The sequence below is a fragment of the Gopherus evgoodei genome, chromosome 2 (genome assembly GCF_007399415.2).
Source record: "Gopherus evgoodei ecotype Sinaloan lineage chromosome 2, rGopEvg1_v1.p, whole genome shotgun sequence".
Lineage (NCBI taxonomy): Eukaryota > Metazoa > Chordata > Testudines > Testudinidae > Gopherus > Gopherus evgoodei.
In genome coordinates this window covers 32,632,513-32,657,898 of record NC_044323.1, presented here as the reverse complement: position 1 = coordinate 32,657,898, position 25,386 = coordinate 32,632,513, and the positions used below count along the sequence as shown (strand labels likewise).

Sequence of the window (25,386 nt, the reverse complement as noted above, 5' to 3'; positions counted from 1 at the left end):
CACGGGGAGGTGGGGGGGGGTGTCACTCCTGAACAATGTGGAAAAAGCCAACAGGTTTGAGTGAAGAGCCAGGCCAGCTACGCGGGACAGGAGCTGCTGTGGGAGGAAGGCAGGGAGTGCTTGCTCTCTCATAGGGCAGCTCCCACCCTTCAGAAGCGGGCTGGGGAGGGGGCAACTGCCACAGTGCACGGGGCCCCAAAATTACATGGATTTATATACATACTAGTGTAATAAAATAATATATAATACCTTCAATGCATCTCAGAATATTACAATAAAGAGATACAGCCATAGTCATCTATTTGCAGGGATGTGCCTGTAACATCTAATAAGATAATGATTGTTTTCGTGCTCATATAGCACAGTCATTGGGAGTTAGGATCCCTGAGGGAATCATAGAACTTTAGGACTGAAAGGGACCTCAAGAGGTCATATAGCCCAGCCCCTCTGTGCTGAGGTGAGACCAAGTATACCTAGATTATACCTCAAAGGTGTTTATCTAATCTGTTCTTAAAAACCTCTAATTACAGCGATTCCATAACTTCCCTTGGAAGCCTATTCTAGTGTTTACCTATCCTTATAATTAGAAAGTTTCCCTAATTTCTAACCTAAATCTCCCTTGCTGCATATTAAACCCATTACTCCTTATCCTGATCAAGCGTCTCCCAGGGAAGGACCTGTGTCATCAAGTGTGTCCAGAAAGGGGATGGGTCATGTTAACCTGAAAAAAATAATAATCTCAAAATATGCAATATGTGTGGAACAGAAGATGGGGGAAGTGAATGGAGAACATTGGGAAACCAATACCTTTATTGATATACCTGTAAAGCAGGTCTGTATAGGCAAAAAGGTACAGTTGGTACAGAAAAGGTACTGGTACAATATTGTATCATGTCGATGAAACTTTTATATATGAGCTTGTATGCATTTATATTCATAGATTCCATAGCCAGAAGGAACCACTGTGATCATCTAGTCTGACATCTGTATAACACAGGCCATAGAACTACCCCCAAATAATACTTAGAGCATCTCTTTTAGAAAACATCTGATACTGATTTAAAAATCGTCAGTGATGGAGAATCCACCACAATCCTTGGTAAATTGTTCCAGTGAACTGCCTCACTGTTAAAAAGGTACACCTTATTTCCAGTCTGAATTTGTCTAGCTGTAACTTCCAGCCAGTGGACCATGTTATACCTTTCTCTGTTAAAGAGCCCATTATTAAATATTTGTTCTCTATATATGTACTTATAAACTGTAATAAAGTCACCGCTTAACGTTTTCTTTATTAAGCTAAATAGATTGAGCTAAATTCTGTCTATCACTATAAGGCAGGTTTTCTAATCCTTTAATCATTCTTGTGCCTCTTTTCTGATCCCTTTCCAATTTTTCAACATCCTTCTTGAACTGTGGACAACAGAATTGAATACAGTATTCAAGCAGTGATTGCATCAATATTAATATTTGTAAGGATAGGTTGAGCAAATGCTCCAATTACATACTGGAATATTTCAGTTTTGAGGGGTAGCATGCGTGCCCCAGCACACTGAAAGTGATTTTGTTCTCCATTTCAACATGATTTGCTTGCTAGTAGCCTTCCCTCTCTCCTTCCTTTTTGCAGTTGTATCTGACTTTTTCTCTACTTCAGCTGTGATATCCAGTCCCAAAGGTACCACATCTGCCTACACAGAGAAACTGAAAGCCCTGAGAACATCCTCTTGGGTGACTTGTCATCCACCCTTACCCCCAATTTTATCTAAGTAAGCTGGGGAGGGGAAAGATAATTTAGACCTTATTTTAAATCAAGAAAGAAATTTATCCTGTTTTCAGCTGAAACCCTTAAGACAAGCAGGTATGGATGGCAACCCCTCCGCACTTTTAAAGGAATCATGGTGCTGAGCTGCTTCTCAGCTGGGCCCTGAAACTTCACCCAGTACAGAATGGCTCTGAGAGAGCAGGATGGAAGGGGTCTGTCTATATATATGCACTTGCCTTCTAGAAGCTGATGCGCAGAAAGAATAAAATACTTACTGCTAATCCTTTATCTTAGGTAGGGCCCTTCTTTTCGGGTAGTACAAGGTTCCAGCCCTGGCTCCCCAAGTATGTGTGTATAATTTATATAGTAATTTTATTTCCTGTGGTGATAATTGGATGAATAGTAGGCTAAGAATGATGGAAGAGGAGGGAAAATGGATAAACAGGGTGGGCAGACGGTTTCTTGACAATTCCCCATCTCCCCATAGCAAATGCCCTCAATTTATCCCTCCCAAATCCCTGAGGGGTAAGACCCCAATTCTCTTGAATAGAGCCCCTTCCCCAATACAGTATTTAGCCTGTTGTCCCACTTCCCCGTGTAGATTTGGTCACTAATAAGGATATGTCCACAGAATAGCTCTGATCATGCCTCCCACCATGGGTAGACGCTGCTAACTCTGCTGGAGCTAGCATAACACTGACAACCAGGGTTTGTCCGTGGGCAGGATGGAAGCTGGAATCTCTGGTGCTTAGTGCAGGAGCCTCTGCTGAATGAGCTAAAAGCAGACTGGCTGTTAGCTAAGGCTGTAGAGTCATTTTCTCTCTCTCTTTAAGTCAACTTTGTGCCTAGATGGGACAGAACACCACACCGAGAAGGTGTGTGGGTTACACTGGCATGCTAGAAATAGCCCATGGACATTGGGGCTCCACTGGTGGCTGGAGTCCAAGCCCTTCCACCTCTTGGGTCTGAGTCAGGTGACTAGCCGGAGCTGCCACCCCCATCACAACGTCCATGCTGCAATTTTTGGCATGCTGGAGCGGAGCTAGTGCAAGTTTGTTTACGGTGGGGAGACTGATCCCCCAACCGCAGCGCAGCCATAACCCTCGGGCAGGACCCACGTGTGGGGGGCTGATCCCCTGGCCGCGGAGCAGCCAGCACCCCCAGGGCAGCACCCACGTGTGGGGGGCTGATCCCAGTCGCAGCGCAGCCACACCCCCCGGGGCAGCACCCAGGTGTAGGGGGGGGCTGATCCCGGTCGCAGCGCAGCCATACCCCCCGGGGCAGCACCCAGGTGTAGGGGGGCTGATCCCGGTCGCAGCGCAGCCACACACCCCGGGGCAGCACCCAGGTGTAGGGGGGGCTGATCCCGGTCGCAGCCATACCCCCCGGGGCAGAGCCCAGGTGTAGGGGGGCTGATCCCGGTCGCAGCGCAGACATACCCCCCGGGGCAGAGCCCAGGTGTAGGGGGGCTGATCCCGGTCGCAGCGCAGCCACACCCCCCGGGCAGAGCCCAGATGTAGGGGGGCTGATCCCGGTCGCAGCGCAGCCACACCCCCCGGGGCAGAGCCCAGGTGTAGGGGGGCTGATCCCGGTCGCAGCCATACCCCCCCGGGCAGCACCCAGGTGTAGGGGGGGGCTGATCCCGGTCGCAGCGCAGCCACACCCCCCGGGGCAGAGCCCAGGTGTAGGGGGGCTGATCCCGGTCGCAGCGCAGCCACACCCCCCGGGCAGAGCCCAGATGTAGGGGGGCTGATCCCGGTCGCAGCGCAGCCACACCCCCCGGGGCAGAGCCCAGGTGTAGGGGGGCTGATCCCGGTCGCAGCCATACCCCCCCGGGCAGCACCCAGGTGTAGGGGGGGGCTGATCCCGGTCGCAGCGCAGCCACACCCCCCGGGGCAGAGCCCAGGTGTAGGGGGGCTGATCCCGGTCGCAGCCATACCCCCCCGGGCAGCACCCAGGTGTAGGGGGGCTGATCCCGGTCGCAGCGCAGCCACACCCCCCGGGCAGAGCCCAGATGTAGGGGGGCTGATCCCGGTCGCAGCGCAGCCACCACCCCCGGGGCAGAGCCCAGGTGTAGGGGGGCTGATCCCGGTCGCAGCGCAGCCATACCCCCCGGGCAGAGCCCAGGTGTAGGGGGGCTGATCCCGGTCGCAGCCACACCCCCCGGGGCAGCACCCAGGTGTAGGGGGGGGCTGATCCCGATCGCAGCCACACCCCCCGGGGCAGCACCCAGGTGTAGGGGGGCTGATCCCGGTCGCAGCCATACCCCCCGGGGCAGCACCCAGGTGTAGGGGGGCTGATCCCGGTCGCAGCGCAGCCACACCCCCCGGGCAGCACCCAGGCCCGGGGCAGAGGAGCAGCAGTCGAAGGCCCCAGTCTGCGCGAGTGACGCAGCGCACGGGGCTGTTCGCTGAAGTACTGAGTGGGGCGCGCAGACCAGTCCCGCGGTGACAGCACATCGCCGAACGCACCTGCCTGTAAGCGGCTAAACACAACTGCCTTCTCCGGCGCATGCGCCGCAGGGGAGGCTTAGGAAGTTCGTTCTCGTAAGTGGCGGCGGGTCAAAGCGCATGCGTGGAGGGCTGCAATAGAAAACTGAGAAATAAAAAGGGCTGAGTGCGCATGCGCAGTCACGAGCGGACTGGACTAGACTAGCCTGCGCAAGGAGGTGAGAGTTGGGGTCGGCCGGGCTCGCTCGGGATGGACGAGGACATACTGACCACGCTGAAGATCCTCATCATCGGCGAGAGCGGCGTCGGCAAGTCCAGGTGAGGCAGCGCCCTTCTCCCGGCCGGCGGTCATGCCTGGGCCCGGTGCCGTGCTGGCCACCCCGCTCCCGAGAGGCCCGGCCCGGTGAGGCCTCCTGATGCGGGGCTGCCGGCCTCGGGTACCGCCTCGCCCCCCGGCCCTGTTGACAGTCTGCAGGGGAACCCTCCCCCCTCAGGTCCTGGCCTCCCCCCCCCAAGTCCGGGCCCCTCCCTTGTTCACACCCAACAGGAGGATCTGGGCCCCTCCCCTTCGGCCCTGGTGACAGCCAACGCCCCCCCCCCCTCAGTTCTGGACCTCCCCCCCTCAGGTCCGGGCCCCTCCCCTGGTCCTGTTGACAGCCAACTTTCCCCCCCGCCTCAGGTCTGGGCCCCTCTGGCTCTGGTGACAGCCTGTGGCCCCGCCCCCCTCGGGTCCGGGCCTCTGCCTTGTTCACACCAAGCGAGAGGATCCCGGCCCCTCCCCTCCGGCCCTGGTGACAGCCAACACCCCCCCCCCCCCTTAGGCCTGGACCTCCCGCCCCCTCAGGTCTGGGCCCCTCCGGCCCCGTTGACAGCCAGCAGCGTCCCCCCTTCTCGGGTCCGGCCCGTCCCCCGGCCCCGTTGACAGCCAACCTTCCCCCCTCCTCAGTTCTGGGCCCCTCTGGCTCTGGTGACAGCCAGCGGCATCCCCCCTCCCCTCAGGCCCGGGCCCCTTGTGTTAACAGCCAGCTCTGGGCCGGGCCAGGCCCCTTCCCTCCAGCTCTGGTGACAGCCAGCGTGCCCCGCCCCCAGGTCCGGGCCCCTTCCCTCTGTCCCTGGTCAGGCTAGCAGGGACCCTTCACGTCTTGGATCTGGTCACAGACTGCCCCCTGCCTCAGGGTTGGGGCTTTACCCTCTGCCCCCCCTCATTTAGGGGCCTCCCTTGCCTTGTCTGGGACGTTCTTCCTCACAGTCAGGCTATCTTCCCTCCTGCTTATCCTTGAGGACCCTCTTACCTAGTTGTCTTCTCTGTTTCTGTTCAGAAGCAGGCTCCCTCTTAGCTGCCCCCCCCACCCTACCCCACCCCCCCCACCCCACGGTCCTTAAGATGCAACTTGTTAAATTACTTCTGAATCACTGCTTCCCAGTACCTGAGGATCATACTAGCATGGACCTTCTTGCAGTGAGTGAGTAGGGGTTCTTTGAACAGTCCCTTGACATAGTTAAAACAGGGACTAAATACAAATATCAAAACTGTCCTACTCAGACAGATCTGTTGCCTCCCCTCCATTTTATTATGCATGGATCTTTCAAATGAGATCTGAAAAGAGGGTCCTGAACACACTGTGTCGAAAAGATGTATGTGCTGTACATGTGAGGGTATCAAAGTTAGGCTTGGCAGAATTTGATTTTTATTTTTTATCATTTTGGTGGATAACAGTGTTAAATTATTTTTATTGATTTTAATTTATTTTCACGGTTGTGGGAAATTATTGGGTTTGGACAGTTGGGGGTGTCACAGTAATTACTTAATGACAGTAGACCTTGAGATATACAAAGTTAAAGCTTTAGAATATTAAATTATTAATTGTTAAAATTTCAAGTCAAAATGTACAAAGTAAATATCCTTAAATCAAATGCAGTCTCAAACATTTTTCTTTTGCCTATCTGTAAATTTCTATTATCAAATGAAATATTTTTTTGGTTTGTGTGTTTATTTCCATTACTGTTTGTTGACATTTACTAATAAAAAAACCTAATCATTCCAAGCCTAACTATATTAAATTTAGAAATAAATGCTTTTTAAAACAATAACTTAATTCTGCTATCTTGCATCAGATAAAAGGGAAACAGCTACTGCTAAGTCTTGCCTTCTAATAGTTTAAAGAAGGTGACAGCTAGTCACTGCTTCTTTCGAATCCTCAGTGTATCAGATCTGTAAAGTTTTGCACTAATCCTGTGATGACCAAGATGACTTGAGCAAATTTCGTTTAGAGTAAGTCATCTCTTGTTCATGTGACCTTGTGAAAGTTTGCACTTAGATAAATAACTCCTACATCTTAGTTACCTGTTGTATGTATTTAATATCTAAAAACAGACATTTAAAATCTTATTTCTGTGTCATAAGGATTTTACTATTTTATATCCAAGAATAACATTAAAGCCACTTAGCATTTAAAGTTTTCTTCATTTATTTGGAAGGTAAACTGCAACTTTCTGTCAAGTACAGTAAATCCTCACTTAACGTTAAAGTTGCATTTCTCAGGAACATAACTACAAGTTAAACAAATCCAATTTTCCCATAAGATTTAATGTAAGTGTGTGGGGTTAGGTTCCAAGGAATTTTGGGGGGGGGGGGGGGGCAGACAAAAGGCATTATATACTGTACAGTACTGTACTGTTGTGGGGAGGTGTCCCTGGCTTACCCCTGGGGCTCAGGGTTGGGGGTGCAGGGTCTGGCAGGGAGTTAAGTTGTGGGAGGGCACTCAGGGTGGGGGTGTGGGAGCAGGGCTTTGGAGCTGTGCTCTGGCTCCACTCCAGCTCCAGGCAAAAACGTGCCGCTCCAGGCTCCACTCCAAAGCCCTGTGCAGGAGGAGGCTCAGGGCTGGGGCAGGCAGAAGGTGTGCAGGTGGCTCTGCACAGCGCAGCACCACCCTCATGGCCCCAATTCTGGGAGCTGCCCCCGGCAGGCAGGGCCACATGGAATGCAGGAGCTTCAGGGGCTGCAGGGAACTGGGCTAAGGGGGCCCCAAGGCCCTGGCCTGCAGCTCTAAAGCCCCTTTCAGAATGCGGCCCTGCGAGCATGGGCCGGAGGACTCAGGAGGAGCAGGGGCAGCCAGCTGCTGGAGAGAAGTGGTCTTTTCCCCTTTAAAGTGCCGCTTCTCTCTGACCGGCTTTGAAGGGGAAAGTGCCGCTTCTCTCCAGCCACTGGCTGTGTGGCTGCCCCTGCTCCTCCTGAGTTCTTCAACCTGTGCTCACAGGGCTGCATTCCGAAAGGGGCTTCAGAGCTTCAGGCCGGGGCCCCCTTATACCAGGGCTCTGCAGCCCCTAAAGCCCCTGAGTTCCGGGTGGCCCTGCCTGCCGGTGGGTGGGAGACAGCTTCCCCACTCGCTCACTCTCTCCCTCCATCCCTCCCAGAAAGTCATAAGTGCTGCCAAATAGCTGTTTGGTGGCAGGGAAAGCACAGGGAGGAAGGGAGGGAGAGGCAGCCGAGAAGAGGAACTTGTGCAATGCTCCCTTATAAAGTCAGCCAAACGACGTTATAAGGGAGCATTGCACAACTTTAAACGAGTATGTTCCCTAATGAAGCAGTGACATAACTTTGAAACAATGTTAAGTGGGAGGATGCTCAGCGATGAGTTACTGTAGTGTTATTTTTTTTACACTAAAAACACTGCTTCTGCTCGGACAATTTAACCCTTCCTTAATTAAGCTCTTACTTTTTTGTAGGTAAAGTAAGCAGTTAGGGCCTGCAACACACACACACACACACACACACCCCCGATAGAACTTCCTCAACTTTATAGTCACGCTTCTGGCGATACTGGCACTTTTTATGTTCAAATTCTCTGTAAAATAAACTTGGTTTCTGTATGTGACAGTGTCACACTTCAGATGCCCTATATTTTGCTGCACTAGACAGTGAAATTCAATACAGGATGTCCATCATAGTTATAAACTCTTGTCCCAAACATGTAAAATCACTGATTAGTATCTTAAAAGGAACTTTCTCAGTGTAGTATTATGGCTAGTATGCCAAAATGAGAATCCTTGTACATAGACTTTAAGGCCAGAAAGCACTATCATGATCGTCTAGTCTGACCTCCTGCATGTTACAGGCCACAGAACCTCACCCAACCACTCCTGTAACAGAAACACCACCTCTGGCTGAATTATTGAAGTCCTCAAATCATGATTTAAAGCCTTCAAGTTACAGAGAATCCACCATTTACACTAGTTTAAGCCTGCAAGTGACTCATGCTGCAGAGGAAGGCAAAAAAAATCCCAGGGTCTCTGTCTGTCTGACCCAGGGAGAAATTCCTTCTCACCCTCAAATATGGGAATTAGTTAGACCCTGCGCATGTAGGCAATACTCACCAGGCAGACACCTGGGAAAGAATTCTCTGTAGTAACTCAGAGCCTTCCTCATCTAGTGTTCTAGCCACTGGAGATATTTGCTGCTAGCAGTGACAGATTGCTTATGCTGGCAAGTAGCCAGTCTCCTCATACTGTCCCCTCTATAAACTTATCAAGCTCAGTCTTGAAGCCAATTTGTTTTTTTGCCCCCACTGTTCCCCTTGGAAAGCTGTTCCAGAACCATCACTCCTCTAATAGTTAGAAACCTTTGTCTGATTTTAAGCCTAAACTTGTTGATAGCCAGTTTATATCCATTTGTGTTTGTTGGCGCTTAACGTAAATAACTCCTCTCCCTCCCTGGTGTTTATCCCTCTGATGTATTTATAGAGAACAATCATCTTCACATAGCCCTCTTTTGGTTGGGCTAAACAAGCCAAGGTCTTTGAGTCTCCTCTCATAAGGTAGGTTTTCATTTGTCAGATCATCCTAGTAGCCCGTCTCTTTACCTGTTCGACTTTGAATTAATCTTTCTTAAACATGGGAGACCAGAATTGCATACAGTATTCCAGATGAAATCTCCCCAGTGCCTTGTATAATAATAATAACACTTCCCTCTCTAAAGAAATAACTTGTCTGATGCATCATAGGACTGCATTAGCTTTTTTCACTGCCACATCACATTGGCCGCTCATAGTCATCCTATGATCAACCAATACACCCAGCTCTTTCTCCTCTTCTGTCACTTCCAACTGACACTTCCAACTGATAAATCTCTAGCTTATAGCACACTTTTGTTGTTCACGAAGTGCATGACTTTTTGAACTATTAAATTTCATCCCATTTCTATTAGTCTCATTTCAATGCCATCCAGATCTTCTTGTATGATATCTTGGTCCTCCTCCATATTGGCAATACCTCCCAACTTTGTGTCATCCACAGATTTTGTTAGCGCACACCCACTTCTTGTTCCAAGTTTATTAATAAAAATGTTAAATAAGATTAGGTCCCAAGACTGATCCCTGAGGAATTCCACTAGTAATTTCCCTCCAGCCTGACAGTTCATCTTTCTCTATGATCCATTGTAGTCTCCCCTTTAGCCAATTCCTTATCCACTTTCAGTTCTCATATTAATCCCCATATTCTCCAATTTAACTAACACTACACATGAGAAATTTTATATCAAGTGCCTTACTGAAACCAGATAGATTAGATCTAATGCATTTCCTTTGTCTAAAAACTCAGTTAACTTCTCAAAGAAGGAGATCAGGTTGGTTTGGCATGCTCTACCTTTTGTAAAGCCATGTTGTATTTTATCCCAATTACTGTTTACCTCTATGTCCTTAGCTGCTTTCTCTTTCAAAATTTGTTCCAAGTCCTTGCATCAGGATGGATAAAAATCAATGATCTTTTTAATCAGATTTTATCTGATTTTTTTGATAAAATGTTTTTTACCTTTAGATTGGTTTTTGAGGAATCTTTGAGCTATAATGTATCTTAATTAAAACTCTCATCATGAAATAGGGATTATTAATTCTATAGTATGAGACAATATATTCATGTAATGTTTGACACATTTTGTAAATGAGTTCCAATAGTTCATGGATTAGGGACCCAAATTTATGGGATTCTAGGAGCTTCTATATAGATTGTTTAGGTTAATCTTTTTATCTACCCAGTGGGACTCAGTGGTCTGTCTAGAAGATATCATAAGTAGATGCTTTAGTTTTGCAGTTCTCAAACTGTGGATTTGTCTCCAGAGATAATATGCTTGTTAACAGCAAAAAATGTTTTCTTATTTCTTACCTCTAGATATTTATTTAAAATCAACCCTCTTGTCCCTCTGCAAATTTATGAACACAGAGTCAATCCCTTACCTCTCTAAAAGTGCAAAATTTTCAAAAAGTTCAATGAATAGAAGACTGAGTACCGTGACCAGACATAAAATGTGAAAACTCAGGACAGGGGATGGGGGGTAATAGCCCATATAAGAGAGACCCAAAAATCAGGACTGTCCCTATAAAATCAGGACATCTGGTCACCCTATTGTTGAGGGTGAAATACATCTGGACAAGGAGAAGTCTGTAGATAAATGTGAGAAGGGAGGGACAGTAGAATCAAAAGTGAAACTGTTTGAGCAGCATATTCCAGAAGTCTTGAGGTCTTTCTGAGTGTAGCCTTAATTGATTTTGAAATCTACCATACCATTCTTTCACTAGAAGGGAAAACCTATAACGGCAGCAGACTGTAAAAGAGTCCCAGTTTGGGAATAAGAATCATTCAAGTAATATATGTTTGATGTTCGTTTTTTTGTTTTTTTTTTTTAAAGAAAGTCACACCAGGGAACTGGTTGAAGTCACTTAAGCACTTGGATTCAGAGACTGATGAAGTGATAATCTCATTTAATGGCAGTAGCTTCTTCTGCCGATGTAGAAAGAATATTTTTTTCCTTTGGACTAATTCATTCCAAATTGAGAAATCGTTTGGGACCTGAAAAAGCAGGAAAGCTTGTTTGTTCATAATCTAGAAAAGAAACAGGAAAATGAAGATGAAGTGATTTAGCTGCAGAAGCCAATGTTTTAAGTTTTTCATATTGAGCTGGTTGACAGTCGATTTAATTTGTTTTAATTTGTTTTTCATTTAACTATTTTAGTTTAAAAAAAACAAACACCCACCTAAAAGTGGGGACCTGCATGTACCCTTCTAAGCTTAATTCCTAGCTTAGATCTGATAGTGCTGCCACCAGCCAAAATAGTGTTTGGCACACTTTCTGTTCCCCCAAAACCTTCCTGGGGAACCCAAGACCCAAACCCCTTGGATCTTAAAACAGAGAGGAATTAACCTTCTCCCCCCCCCTTTCCCCCCACCAATCCCTGGTGAGTTCAGACTCAATCCCCTTGGGTTTTTGACAAGGGGGGGAAAATCAATCAGGTTCTTAAAAAAGAAAGCTTTTAATTAAAGAAAATGTTTACTTTTTCTATCTCTGTAAAATCAGAATGGAAAATGTTCACAGGGTATTCAACTCATATAGACTAGAGGGACTCCCCCTACCCCCGCCCAGCTTGAAATTCAAGTTACAGCAAATGGAGGTAAAAATACTTCCAGCAAAATACACATTCACAAGTTAAGAAAACAAACATAAGACTAATCCGCCTTTTCTAGCTAGTACTTACTATTTTGAACATGAGAGACTGTTTCAGAAAGATTGGGGAAACCTGGGGTGCACGTCTGGTCCCTCTTAGCCCCAAGAGCAAACAACGAACAAAACAAACAGCACAAATGAAGACTTCCCTCCACCAAGATCTGAAAGTATCTTGACCTCCCTATTGGTCCTCTGGTCAGGTGTCAGCCAGGTTTACTGAGCTTCTTAATCCTTTACAGGTAAAAGAGACATTAACCCTTAACTATCTGTTTATGACAACCTGATTTTTAAAAAACTTGAATGTTTAACTGAATTCAAAAATTCATATGCCTGTTTTGTTAAAATGTGTTTGCTGTTGAAGAAGGGGAAAAAAATCCAGAATACATAACCATTGTTTTAGTTAAATCAGTTTAAATGTCTGTCTGGTGATGTTATCCTCCTAATACAGCCTGGCAAGAAAATCCTCCAAATATTAATGATTAACCTGTTGAATTGGAGATAGTTCACCTCCCAGTGACTTCATAAATATCTGCTTCAGTTACCTTTGGCAAATGAAATAACCAGTCATTCATTTTCTGATATAGCTGTAAAACTAATCTGAAAAGCCTTCAAAATAAATCACTTAAAAAATGTGTAGGGTATACCTTCTAAAAATGAAACCTACATCTATCTCTGAGTTGTGAAGAATGTGTACAGTAACTCCTCACTTAAAGTTGTCCCAGTTAACGTTGCTTTTGTTATGTTGCTGATCAATTAGGGAACATGCTCGTTTAAAGTTGTGCAATGCTTCCTTCTAACATCATTTGGCAGCCCCCTGCTTTTTCTACTGCTTACAGGAAGAGCAGCCTGTTGCAGCTAGCTGGTGGGGGATTGGAACCAGGATGGACTGGCAGCCACCCTATCAGCCCCCTGCTCCCTAAGTTCCCTGTGCAGCAGCTGCCTGCAGTTCAGCTGTCTTCCCCCCCCCCCCCACTGCCATGTGCTGCTCCTACCCTCTGCCTTGGGGCTGTTCCGGACACTCCTACCTATTGTCCGGGGGGGAGGGAAGGAAGAGGAAGGCTAATGTCAGGGTGTCCCCCTTCCTCCTGCTCCTGCACCTTGCTTACCCCAGCTTCCATAGAGCAAGGGGGACACATCAGGGCTCAGGACGGAAGGAACTTGCAGCAGCTGAGGTCTCAGCAAGCTGATCTAATTAACAAGGCAGTGTACTTAAAGGGTAAATGCACATATCTCTCTCTGACATACCCCCTCTCTCACTCTACAAGGCAGCAGGAATGGAAGGAGTTAACCCCTGAGGGCTCAGCCAATTGCTAGTTCATCATTTAGCAGTAAGGGAAATATCCCACCCTCTGACTCCTCCACCTCAACCAAGCTTCACAATCATCATCACTGCGTACCAGTATTATACACATATACAGAGTATAAGTTTTTATCTATCTATCGTATAGTTTGTTGGGGGAAAAAATTCCCTGAAACCTAACCCCCTCATTTACATTAATTCTTATGGGGAAATTGGATTCGTTTAACAACATTTCACTTAAAGTTGCATTTTTCAGGAATGTAACTACAACATTAAGTGAGGAGTTACTGTATTAAGGTTATAACAACAAACAAATGCACTTTTATGTAGAAACCCATGCTTAAATCAAGTCTTCCTGATTGGTGATTTAAATCATGATTTAAATCAAATCCACCCTGCCTTGCATACAGTTCAAGTCAAACTAACAGGCCTGTAGCTTCCCAGATCACTTTTACCCTTTCTTATAAGTAGGAACTGTATTAGCATTTTCCAGTCATAGGATATAACCCCCAAGTTTACAGATTCATGAAAAATTCTTGCTATTTGGGCTTGTAATTTCACGTGCTAGTTCCTTTAATATTCTCAGATGGAGATTATCTAGGTTCCCAGATTTAGTCCTGTTAAACTGTTTGACTTTGACTTCGGATGTGGTCACTTCCATATACTCATTTCCATTAGCCACCCTCCCACTGCCCCTAAACTATTCATTAGTCATATTAAAAATTGAGGCGAAGTATTCATTTAGGTGTTGCGCCATGCCTTTACAGTATTATCTTGAATCTCCACCCCATCCTCTGTGCTTAGCGGTCCACCTCCTTTCCTTTTTTCATTTTATATGGTTATAGAACCTCTTGCTGCTGGTTTTAATTTCCTTTGCAAGATCCAACTCTGCTTGGCTTTTGACAGTTCTCATTTTATACCTACACTTCCTGACCTTCAAGTGGTAGCTTTCCTTGCTGATCCATCCCATCTTCCATTCCTTGTAGGCTTTCTCTTAATTACCTGTTTTGAGATGCTTGCTCATGCAGCTTGCTCTGCAACTCTCCCCTACAAATTTTTCCCCCTTTCTTGGGATGCAGGCTTTGGATAGTTTCTGCAGCTTTGACTTAAGGTAATTCTAAGCCTCCTCCACATTCAGATCCTTGAGTTCTTCTGTCCAGTCCACTTCCCTAACTAATTAACATGTCCCATAATCACGCAATTCCTAGTAGCATTTATTTCACCAAAAACATTAAAGAGGTCTCTGTCTATATCCAAACTGGATCCTGGAGGTCTGTAGCCTACCCCTAGTACTATCCCAGGGAAACCTCTAGTAGCTTTCTTCCCCAATGTGATTTTTGGCCAAAACAGATTCTGTCTTAGTCATTCCATCTCTTCTAATTTCTTTATAGTCTATCTCATCATTAGCATACAATGCTATTCTACCATCTTTACCTTTATTTCTGTCAACTGAACAGCACTTACCCTTCGATACCAGTACTCCAGTCATGACTACTATTCCATGTTTCTGTTATCCCTATAATATCTGCTTTCACTTCCTGCACCTGTAGTTCTAGTTCTTCTATTTTGTTACCCAGGATCCTTGCAATGGTGTTAAAACTTCTTAGTTATTTCTACTTGTCTTTGCCCAGATTCCTCAGCCAAATGCATAGTCATTCCACTTTCGGTATCGTCTAACTGACTGTTAGCTTCATAGGTATCAGCGTTGTCTTTCCGCTTGATGTCCATTTCTCCATTGCTGTATCCTTCCTTACTTGATTTTTCCTCCTGCTCAATGTTCAAATCAAGCATGAAGATTACACGAGCGTCTCCTAACTGTCCCCTCCAAGTTCCTATTTTAAACTCTTAATCAGTTGTGCCAGCATCCATCCCAGAAGTTTATTTCCCTCCTGGTAGAGGTGGAGTCCATCCCAGGAGAACAGTCTTCTGTCCATGAATGCTTTCCAGTGGTCAAACATCCAAAAGTCCTCCATACAGCACCACTGCCTGAACCATCTGTTGATCATCATCATCATCTTGTCTCCCTTTTGTTCTCCCACTCTAGGGACATGTAGATCCCACTGAAGATCATTCAGCCTCCATTTCCCAGCCTGGCATATCCTCCCTTGTCACAGCTAGATTCTTGCTGGAATGTATAATTTGTCCTTCATGTGGGAACAATCAGTGGATTCTTTCCTGCTCCAGTTAGGATCTTCTTCAACGTCCGGTCCACATCCCAAGTCTTAGCTTCTGGCAGACAGGACACCCTTCTTTTTTTCCAGATCAGGTCTGGTGACAGGCCTGTCTGTTCTTAGTAGGAAGTCACCAATCATGTAGACCTCCCTTTTCCAGTCGATAGTGTGATTCTCTGGCCTTCCTCCTGTTTTTTTCTTACTGGAAGTTCTCTTGTCTTTTATTCTCCCTCGCAATCATCTGTGAGTTCTCCTATATTCCTCCGGGGGTTCTGAACTCTGGGTATCTTCACTGACTCTTCCCCTCTTCTTATAGGACTAGCTGCTCTTGGATAATAGATTTTTTTTTAGATGGTCCCATTACAGAATTTTCTGTAATTTGAAGTGCCATCCACACCTGTACAATGTAAAATTTTAACTTTTTTTTAGTGTTCACAGTTTCATCAGAACTTTAATTTGTGTGATGTTGCATTCGTATTTTTCAGTGTATTCTGGAACCTGTACAGTAGAAATAGAAATAATTGTGAGTTTTTTCATATTTACCATTAAAGTTCTGTGGCTTTCTGTGTCTAAGAAGTTTTGCATATGTATTGTTCCTTAAATTCTTCCTACTGTGGCAAATTAACGTGCACTCTGGAACCTTCTTTCAAACTTGCAAAAATGTTGTGCTTTTTTGCACTGAGTTTTTAGGAGACTTGAAATTGAACAATAGAAATGAAATATTCTGAACAGTAGAGCATGTGATGTTGTTTTGGATAACCCTAGTCAGAGCAGAGATTGAGGCCTAGCCTCAAAGAGGCTTTCTAAATATTGGAATTGAAGAGTAGAAATAACTACTCCTTTCTCAAAACATAGAGTTAGTTATACAGCAAGCTGACATGCATTACTTTTATTTGCAGTGTCTTGAAGATGACACTCAGGTCTACCTTGTTTTATATTAATGTTGCTTTCACTCTCGTGGTATACAATAATGTACTCATCTGGCAAGCTACAGTTACACTCCAACAACAAAATACTTAGTGTTCTAATAGTATCTCTTTTTCCTCCCTCCATCAGCCTTCTGTTGCGGTTCACAGATGATACATTTGACCCAGAACTTGCAGCAACAATTGGTAAGTGTGTGCTAACATGACTTCATAAAAATTCAAACTAACTTAGGTAGAAGACAGTGACTTGCTGTGTTTGCGCAACTAGTAATGAGGTTCAACCTTATCTGCTCTTCAGTAAGGGGGGAGGGGATGATCTTGGCTCATCATTAGCGTGGTCTACACTAGAAATGAAGTCAGTTTAACTATGTTGCTTGAGGGTGTAAAAAATCCACACCCCTAAGTGGCATAGTTAAGCTGACCTAGTCCCCACTGTAGACAATGCTAGGTTGACAGAAGAACTACCTACACCAATGGGAGAATGCCTCCTGTCAGCATAGGTAGTGCCTACATTGAAGCACTATTGTGCTGCAGGTGTGCTGCTGAAACCTCTTAGGTGTAGACATATGTATAGTGTATGCAGTTAAACACTACAGAAGTATAAACAGTAATTGGGTGCTGTTATACTTTGCACAAAATTAGTTCAGAATTGAGACAGTGTTGTCATGGTGTATTCTGTATTCTTGAAGATGGAACGTATAGACATGGCTGTCACTGAAGGAGACCTAAATCTGTTAGCACTACAACCACACTCATGGTGTTAGTAAATTTATTAGAGCTGTGTGCAAAAGATTCTTGCTAACCTTTGAGAAATCAGTAAAATCTCTCAAAAGTAATAGAAGATTGGAACTTAGTTTGATAGTAAGAAGAATACTGCACAGAATTCATGTTAGAGTAAGTTGCATAGGTGGCCTGCTCCAGAGAGGGCACTGAACTCCTGTCTCCCAATCATCTCCCTTCAAGGAACAGATTCTGAATGGTAAGAAGTGGCTCCTTCCTTACCTACCCCAAAACAACTATTAGCTCTTTGGGCAAGTGGCCCAGGAGAAGAAGGGAGTGCCCAGAGCTGCTAAACAACTGTGTGCCAGGATGATGTGAGTGATATGGGTAGCAGTAAGGGCCCAGCATTAACTGAGTTGAATTTAGGAGGGAGAGACAGACCCCAGAATGGGAGGGGTGCTGGTATGGATATTGAAGTTTGTGAAAGGCAGTAAAATGCCTAAAACCTGACCTGCTATTATGTGATGTATCATATGACCATAATCCAAGATAAATAAATAGCTGGTGAACTGGGAGCAAATTAAGGTAACTTTTTCCTGTACAAGGTATTCTAATTATAACACTAGACTTGTTGCAATGGAGGTTCGAACTAAACACCTGGAAGAGAGCAAGTAATTTTCCTTAAACTCTTGATCAGTCGAGGTGGCTACTGAGAGAGAAACACTAATGTAAAACCAAAAATAACTGTATAGTTGTCTAATGTATTTGACTAGCTGAATTAAATATTGGGGGGGGGGGGAGTGAGTAGGAAGCTATTTAATTATTGTTTAGGGATAGCCATGTTTTAATTCCAACTCCTAAAGCAGAAAAAATAGGTATTGCAGAAATACTAACACTTCATTTCTTTTGGATGTCCCGACTACTAATTTGGGCAACTGAGACTTGACAAGGCATTGCTTGATACCATCCTTCAATCTACCTTCTCTTAATGGCTTGTGGAGTGAGAAAAAGATGTACCTTTCTTTTCAGTGATATCCTCTGGCACTAGCACTGCAGTATTATGGACAAACATCAGTATGGTGACAAAAATGTCAATGCTTTGTCAGCTCACTTGCTTTCAGGTGAGTATTGAGTAGAAATATATTTCTACATCAACAAGAACTGCTTGAGCTCATCCTGGCAAGAAAAAAGGAGGTCTTTGAGCTCCTGATGCTTTTTCCTTAAACAATGCAGGCTCTGAAGGAAACCATTAATGGAACGTGCATTGACGATAAAACTCATGATGCAGGTCAACTTGCCTGAGTTTTAAAAATGTCTCTTCTCGAGGGGCCAAATCTATATAAAGCTGATAATTGTCAACTATTGCATAAACTCCCAGATATTAAAACTTTTCAGCAAAGGAATCAAAAATTGATTCTGTATCAACCTAAAGTTAACAATGTTGAACTTAAAGCATATTTAACTTCATTAACCATATCATTAGCTGATGTAGATTACTAATTACAGTTTTACTGCTACATACCGCTGCTAGCCCTGTGTACACTATTATTCCACAGTTGTATAAGGAGCCCCAATATCCACCTTTTTACTCTGGAACAAAGCTTGACTTTAATACTGAGGTTCTAAACTGTTTTGCAAGAGAACCTTCCCAACAAAGTGCTTGGCATAAACCAAAGAAATACTATCTTAAACGGACTCAAAGTTCTTATGGGAGAGCTTTCATCGTTTGTCTCAATGAAGTGTTGTTGACTCTAAAATCTAATGGTGATATAGATCTCAATATTAATTGTTTCACTACTGATCTCCTTAGCAGACACAGCTATCAAATGTGAAGCAGCTAAGATACACATACTTTCCTGGGCACTCAAACATCCAGCTTCTTCTTTTACAAGATTTAATAATGAAGTCTTCAATATAAAATTCTGCAAAAATTTTAGTTAGACTAAAGCATTTCAGTCCTCAGGAGACTAAACTGTTGTGTATCACAGACAGAAAACAGGATAGACTGAGGTGCTACCAGTGCCTGAAGTCCCTGTAATAGTGGGGAATTGACTTGGTGAGAGATGCCTAGATGATCCTAACAGGCAATTCATGCTGCAGAGGAAGGCAAACCCTCCATCTCCATTCCCCAAGGTCCCTGCCAATGTGACCTGAGTTTAAAAATTGCTTCCCAATGACAAACCTGGTGATCAGTTTGACCTTGAGCAAGACACACTAAAAAGGATTCTATGAACCTTCTTCAGAGCACTACCTCACCTTATCCCATATTCCATCTCCAACGGTGTCTACTCTTTGATGCTTCAGAGGAATGTGTGGGATGTGAAACTATACATCTGGCCAATTGTCCATTGAGGGGGAGGGGATTTCCTTCCTGATGCCTGCAGGTTACTGGCTGAAGCCCTAAAGCATGAAAATTTGATTATAGCTATTGTATTAATGTAAAGCTGCAAGTATTTTGACCATGCTGAAGGCAATGCAGGCAATCTTGTTCTGCCGTGGCCCATTAAGGAAGGGGATGAACGTGGAGAATCACAGATTCCCAGACAAGAAGAAATCAGCCTGGCTTCTGACACACACGGGCTGCTTCTACCAGAATCTGGATTAAAGCATATAATTTAGAAAGTTATGTAATCTTGTTTTAAAGGGTACATCTACACTACGGGATTAGTCTGATTTTTACATAAACTGATTTTATAAAACAGATTGTATAAAGTCAAGTGCACATGGCCACACTAAGCACATTAATTCGGCGGTGTGCGTCCATGGTCCGAGGCTAGCATCGATTTTTTTCTGGAGCGTTGCACTGTGGGTAGCTATTCTGTAGCTATCCCATAGTTCCTGCAGTCTCCCCCACCCCTTGGAATTCTGGGTTGAGATCCCAGTGCCTGATGGAGCAAAAGTCATTGTCGCAGGTGGTTCTGGGTAAATGTCATCACTCATTCCTTCCTCCGGGAAAACAACGGCAGACAATCATTTCACACCCTTTTTCCCTGGATTGCCCTGGCAGACGCCATAGCACGGCAACCATGGAGCCTGTTCAGCTTTTTTTTTTTTTTTTTTTTTAATAGTGTCACCTTATGTGTACTGGATGCCACTGACAGAGGCGTTACTGCAGCGCTATACAGCAGCATTCGTTTGCTTATGCATGATAGCAGAGATGGTTATCTGTCGTTCTGTACTGTCTGCTACTATCATGGGTGTCCCTGGCTGAGGTCGGCCAGGGGCGCAAAGGCAAAAATGAGAGTGACTCCAAGTCAATCCCTCCTTTATGGTATGTAAAAATAGTGAGTCCTGCCTAGAATATGGGGCAAGTGTACTAGAGAACCAGTGTATCAGAGAGCACAGCTGCTCCATGTCAGATCCCACAGAAATGATGAGCTGCATGCCATTCATGGGGGTTTCCCCTGCAACAACCTCACCCATTGCTTCCCTCCTCCCCTAACCTTCCTGGGCTACTGTGGCAGTGTCCCCCGCCCCCCTCATTTGTGTCATGAAATTTATAAAGAATGCAGGAATAAGAAACAGTGACTTGTTAGTGAGATAAAATGAGGGGGAGGCAGCCTCCCGCTGCTAAGACAGTCCAGGCAGAACATTAAGTGGTGCGGGGGAGGGGAGCCCAGCATCCCACTGCTATGATAGTCCAGACAGTACAGAATCTTTTATTTACACATGAAAGGGAGGGGGCTGATGGAACTCAGCCCCCAGTTGCTGTGATGAGGATGGTTACCAGCCGTTCTGTACCATCTACTGGGAATGACCCGGGAATCATTCCTATTTTTACCCAGGCGCCCCCGGCCAGCCTCACCAAGGCCAACCAGGAGCACTCACGGGCTGATGATGACAACGGATAGCAGTCATATTGTACCGTCTGCCACCGGGGAGGGGAGAAGAGCGGATACTGCTCTTCACTGCTGCAGCATCGCGTCTACCACCAGCATTCAGTAGACACAGGGTGACATTGAAAGAAGTCAAGAAACGATTTCTTTCCCTTTTCTTTCATGTGGTGGGGGGAGGGAGTAAATTGACGAGCTATACCCTGAACCACGCTGGACAATGTGTTTTTGAACCTACAGGTGCTGGGAGCTCAGCCAAGATTGCAAATAGTTTTCAGAGACTGCTGTGGACTGTGGGATAGCTGGAGTCCTCAGTACCCCCTCCCTCCCTCCATGAGCGTCCATTTGATTCTTTGGCTTTCCGTTACGCTTGTCACCCAGCACTGTGTAGCCTGGAGATTTTTTTTCAAACGCTTTGTCATTTCATCTTCTGTGACGGAGCTCTGATAGAACAGATTTGTCTCCCCATACAGCGATCAGATCCAGTATCTCCCGTACGGTCCATGCTGGAGCTCTTTTTGGATTTGGGACTGCATCGCCACCCGTGCTGATCAGAGCTCCACGCTGGGCAAACAGGAAATGTAATTCAAAAGTTCGTGGGGTTTTTCCTGTTTACCTGGCCTCTGCATCTGAGTTCAGATTGCTGTCCAGAGCGGTCACAGTGGTGCATTGTGGGATACCGCCTGGAGGCCAATACTGTCGATTTGTGGCCACACTAACCTTAATCCAATATGGTAATACCGATTTTAGCGCCACTCCTCTCGTTGAGGAGGAGGAGGGAAACTGATTTAAAGAGCCCTTTATATTGATATAAAGGGCCTCATAGTGTGGACGGGTGTGCCGTTAAATCGGTTTAACGCTGCTAAAATTGGTTTAAACCCGTAGTGTAGACCAGGCCAGAGACTCCAAGCAATGCTGACTCTACCATCTTCTCTGTTGAGTTGATCTGTTCCATTGTTTAATTACCCTCACCGCTAGGAAATGCTTATTTCAGAGTTTAATTTGTCCAACTTTAAGCCACTGCATCTTACGCCTTTGTCAGCAAAATTGTAAAAGCCTCATCAGATCTTTTCCCTGTATAGAACCTGTACATGGTGATCAAGCTGCATATCAACAGTATCTTCATTAAGCTGAATAAGTTGAGCTCCTTAAGGCTCGTACTTAGAGCCCTGCAGATCTGTGAATATCCATTTTATGTCTGCAGATATCTACAGACCATGTCTGCGCATTTGATCTGTGATCTGCATACAAGTTTTGTATCTGCATGGGGCTCTACTCACACTGTAAGGCTGTTTGTTTTGGGTTTTTTCCCAGCCGTTGGATCATTTTTGTGGTCCTTCTGTGAACTCTCCAGGATTTCCACATCCATTTTGAGAAGTGCATCCTCTACTTCTGCTTAATAGTCCATGTGTACATCAAAAATCTCGTTAGTCTATTTTGCCACAGCATTGCACTGAGAACTCGTATTGAGGTGACCTGACTAAGTTGACTTCTAAATCACTGCCCAGATGGTCTCCCATTGTGTAGGTATAACCTGCATTCTTGATTTCCAGATAAAATACCTCCATTAGACTGACAGTAGTAAAACATTTTGTTGAATTATAACCATTTAACTGGGTGATTCAGATCACTCTAACAGTAAATAATGAGGACTGGTTACTATCTCGGCAATCCTTTGTGATCTACAAATTTTTACCAGCAAAGATTTTAAATCATCTAGATCATTGATAAAAATTAAATGGCAATGGACCAAGAACACACTTCTGGGGGACCTGCTAGAAACAACCCTGATAATTGATACTTCCCCCAGTAACAACTGCATCTTGTTTTCAACCTGACATTTTAATAACATTTAATTGGGTTTAAGTAAATTAAGGCCACTTTAATTCTGAATGAGAGTATCTAAACAAGAGTTTAATGCAATTTAACTACTCCACTTTAAATTCACACATTTGATTCAGATTAACTTTCCTTAGTTTTCCCATGTAGACACATCAATGAAGTTGCTTTTATCAGCCAGTCCTGTCGGAAAGACAGCTGGCTTGTCTGATAAGACCTACCTTCCATTAAATCTTGCCGACTTGCATTAATCATATTTTTAATCTCTTCATTGATGGTCCTGGATTAACCATTGCATTATAGTTGTGACCCTGCCCAGGCGGAATTCCAAATCTTGCCTTTATGCTCACATTTTCCGTTCTTATGAAAAGCCTGCGAGTGCCCTTTATAGAAAGAATGATTTAGTCTAGTCATGAGTCTTTGGGAGCCAATAGCAAAATTTCAAACATGAAATTTGGTCCCTATCAGTTAATATTCACAATTGGCCTGATTTCTTGTTCTAACATGCATTGTTGTTGGTGCATGTAACAATGCAAAACCTATCATCAGAGAAAGATTTGAGAAATATGCAGCAATCAGTGCATAAAATAAGGAACTTAAAAAAAAAGTGGCAACATTAATGCCAAGCATAGTAGAGAATTTATATTGTACACTACATAGCAACAAATAAAGCCTTACAAAGGACAGGAATAAATTAGACATGCTTATATGTAATTGATTGGCATAAGCTGAAATCTTAAATTATCACGTTCCTAACTCCAAAAGCTGATTTCTCAACCTGAGCATTGCTACAGTGCTACCTTTTGGCACTTAACTTATTTGTTGGGTGTAATAGCTCTCAAAGTGTCTTTTGAACTGTGCATAGCCAGTGTTCTGAAATGCTTTAAAGAGGAGAGGAAAAAGCATACATAAACACAGAATAAAGCTTAAATGTGCTTATTTATTTTTAAAAATCCTGAAACCACTTTTCCAGTAATGGATAAGTCCCTCTCTTAATGGATGAAGGAGGGAGACTGAGGTTCCAAAGGACTAACTTATATGGCTAACATTAAGCAGTATCCCATTGTAAAAGTATCTCCCTTTTTATGCTCTTGTTCCTTTTATGGGGGGGTTGGGTGGGGAGAGGAGAAATGTGCTGAGTTAATAGAAATATAGGAGCTGAGCTATTTTATTGTGCTGATAGAACTTTGTTCCATTTTTGGAATGGGGGTTTAAAAATGTTAAGACCTTCCTCCTGGGAATGAACTCCTCTTGTGAAATACAAAGTGCAGTGCCCTGTCCACTTTGGAGAGGGATTACATTCTTAAATAGTTAGCTTTCCTTTCTCTTAGCCTCTGCTAATGCATAACTGCATATTTCCATGCATACTGACGATCATGCTCAACAACTCAGGGAAGGCCTCTCAAATTCTAGGCTGAACTGTGGCATGAGGTCTTCAGTGGCTATTGTCCTTTGGTGGTCCTAATTTGTGACACTGTCAGCTTTGTTGGTCAGTAAATAGCTCTACTGGATCAGCAGAGCCCTGCAAACCACAGATATCCACATCCATGGACTATTTTTGTGGATTGCGAATGGATCCAAATTTCATATCTAAAGCCCTGCAAATCTGCAGATATCTGTGGATCATTTTTTGTGGATCACATGCAGATACCAATTATGTATCCGCGCAGGGCTCTATGGACCCGTGCTCCAGCATGGTGGTGTATAGTATTTTGAACCTCAGAAATGCCATTGTCATGTACTAGTTCAGGGGTTCTCAAACTGGGGTTTGTTACCCCTTGGGGTTGTGAGGGATTACATGGTGGGTTGGGAGCTGTCAGCCTTCACCCCTAAGTCCCGCTTTGCCTCCAGCATTGTAATGGTGTTATAAATTAAAAACAGCTTTTAGTATATTTAAGAGGGGGGTCACACTCATAACAAGCCTATGAAAGGGGTCACCAGTACAAAAGTTTGAGAACCACTGTACTAGCTGGTGGGTAGCACTGCCCTCTATTGGATTAAGTGTCAGACTTGCTTTGTTTGGTCACTAAGGGTATGTCTACACTACCCGCTGGATCTGCAATTGATAAATTGACCCCCAAGCCCTCTCCTGTACTCCAGCGCTGCAAGAGGTGCAGGCAGAGTCGATGGGGGAGTGACAGCAGTCAACTCACCGCGGTGAAGATGCCACAGTAAGTCGATCTAAGTACGTCAACATCAGCTACATTTATTCATGTAGATGAAGTTGTGTAACTTAAATCGCCTCTTCCTCCCCTCCCCCCTCATGTAGACCAGGGCTTAGATCAGGGGTCCCTGACACAGTGCCCGCAGGTGCCTTGGCACTCACTGGGGCATCTATGTGCACCCACGTACTGGCCGACGGAGAAGCATCTGCCAAAATGCCACTGAAAAGAGGCGTCATCAAAAGGTGTCACCGTCAAAATGCCTCTGATTTTCGGCAGCGATGCCTCTTGACGTTGCAGTTTCTTGGCGTATGCTTGTCTGCTGGCCACGGTCCTCGGTGGCTTGTCATCTGGCACCCGCTACCCGGAAGAGTTTGGGGACCACTGGCTTAAATGGTCACTGTCAGCTCTCCTTTAGCTCAAATGGCTGAGAGTAGAAAGTCCAGAGTTACTAATGTGCTGCATATTTAAATACTATGGATGAAATCATAGCTCAGTTAAAGTAAATGGGAGTTTTTCCACTGACTTCACTGGTCCAGGATTTCACCCTATTTAGCCATGTATTTGTATGTAATCTTCTGGTAGCACTGTGAAATGAGAGCCTCAACCCAGATCCATTAACTGTCCAAAGATACTCTTATAAGAGTATCAGAGGGGTAGCCGTATTAGTCTGGATCTGTAAAAGCAGCAAAGAGTCCTGTGGCACCTTATAGACGTACAGACGTTTATACCTG

General features: G+C 44.9%; 1 protein-coding gene across 1 annotated transcript in view; it reads left to right on the top strand.

Annotated features, from left to right (window-relative positions):
* Window positions 1-4,347: 4,347 nt before the first annotated feature.
* The window catches only part of RAB18 (RAB18, member RAS oncogene family), a 37,624-nt gene continuing 16,585 nt past the window's right edge, over window positions 4,348-25,386 (top strand). The window contains exons 1-2 of the mRNA XM_030550287.1: window positions 4,348-4,527; window positions 16,229-16,284. Of these exons, the coding sequence (XP_030406147.1) occupies window positions 4,460-4,527; window positions 16,229-16,284 (124 nt within the window). The 5' untranslated portion in view covers window positions 4,348-4,459. The remainder of the gene's footprint in view (window positions 4,528-16,228; window positions 16,285-25,386) is intronic.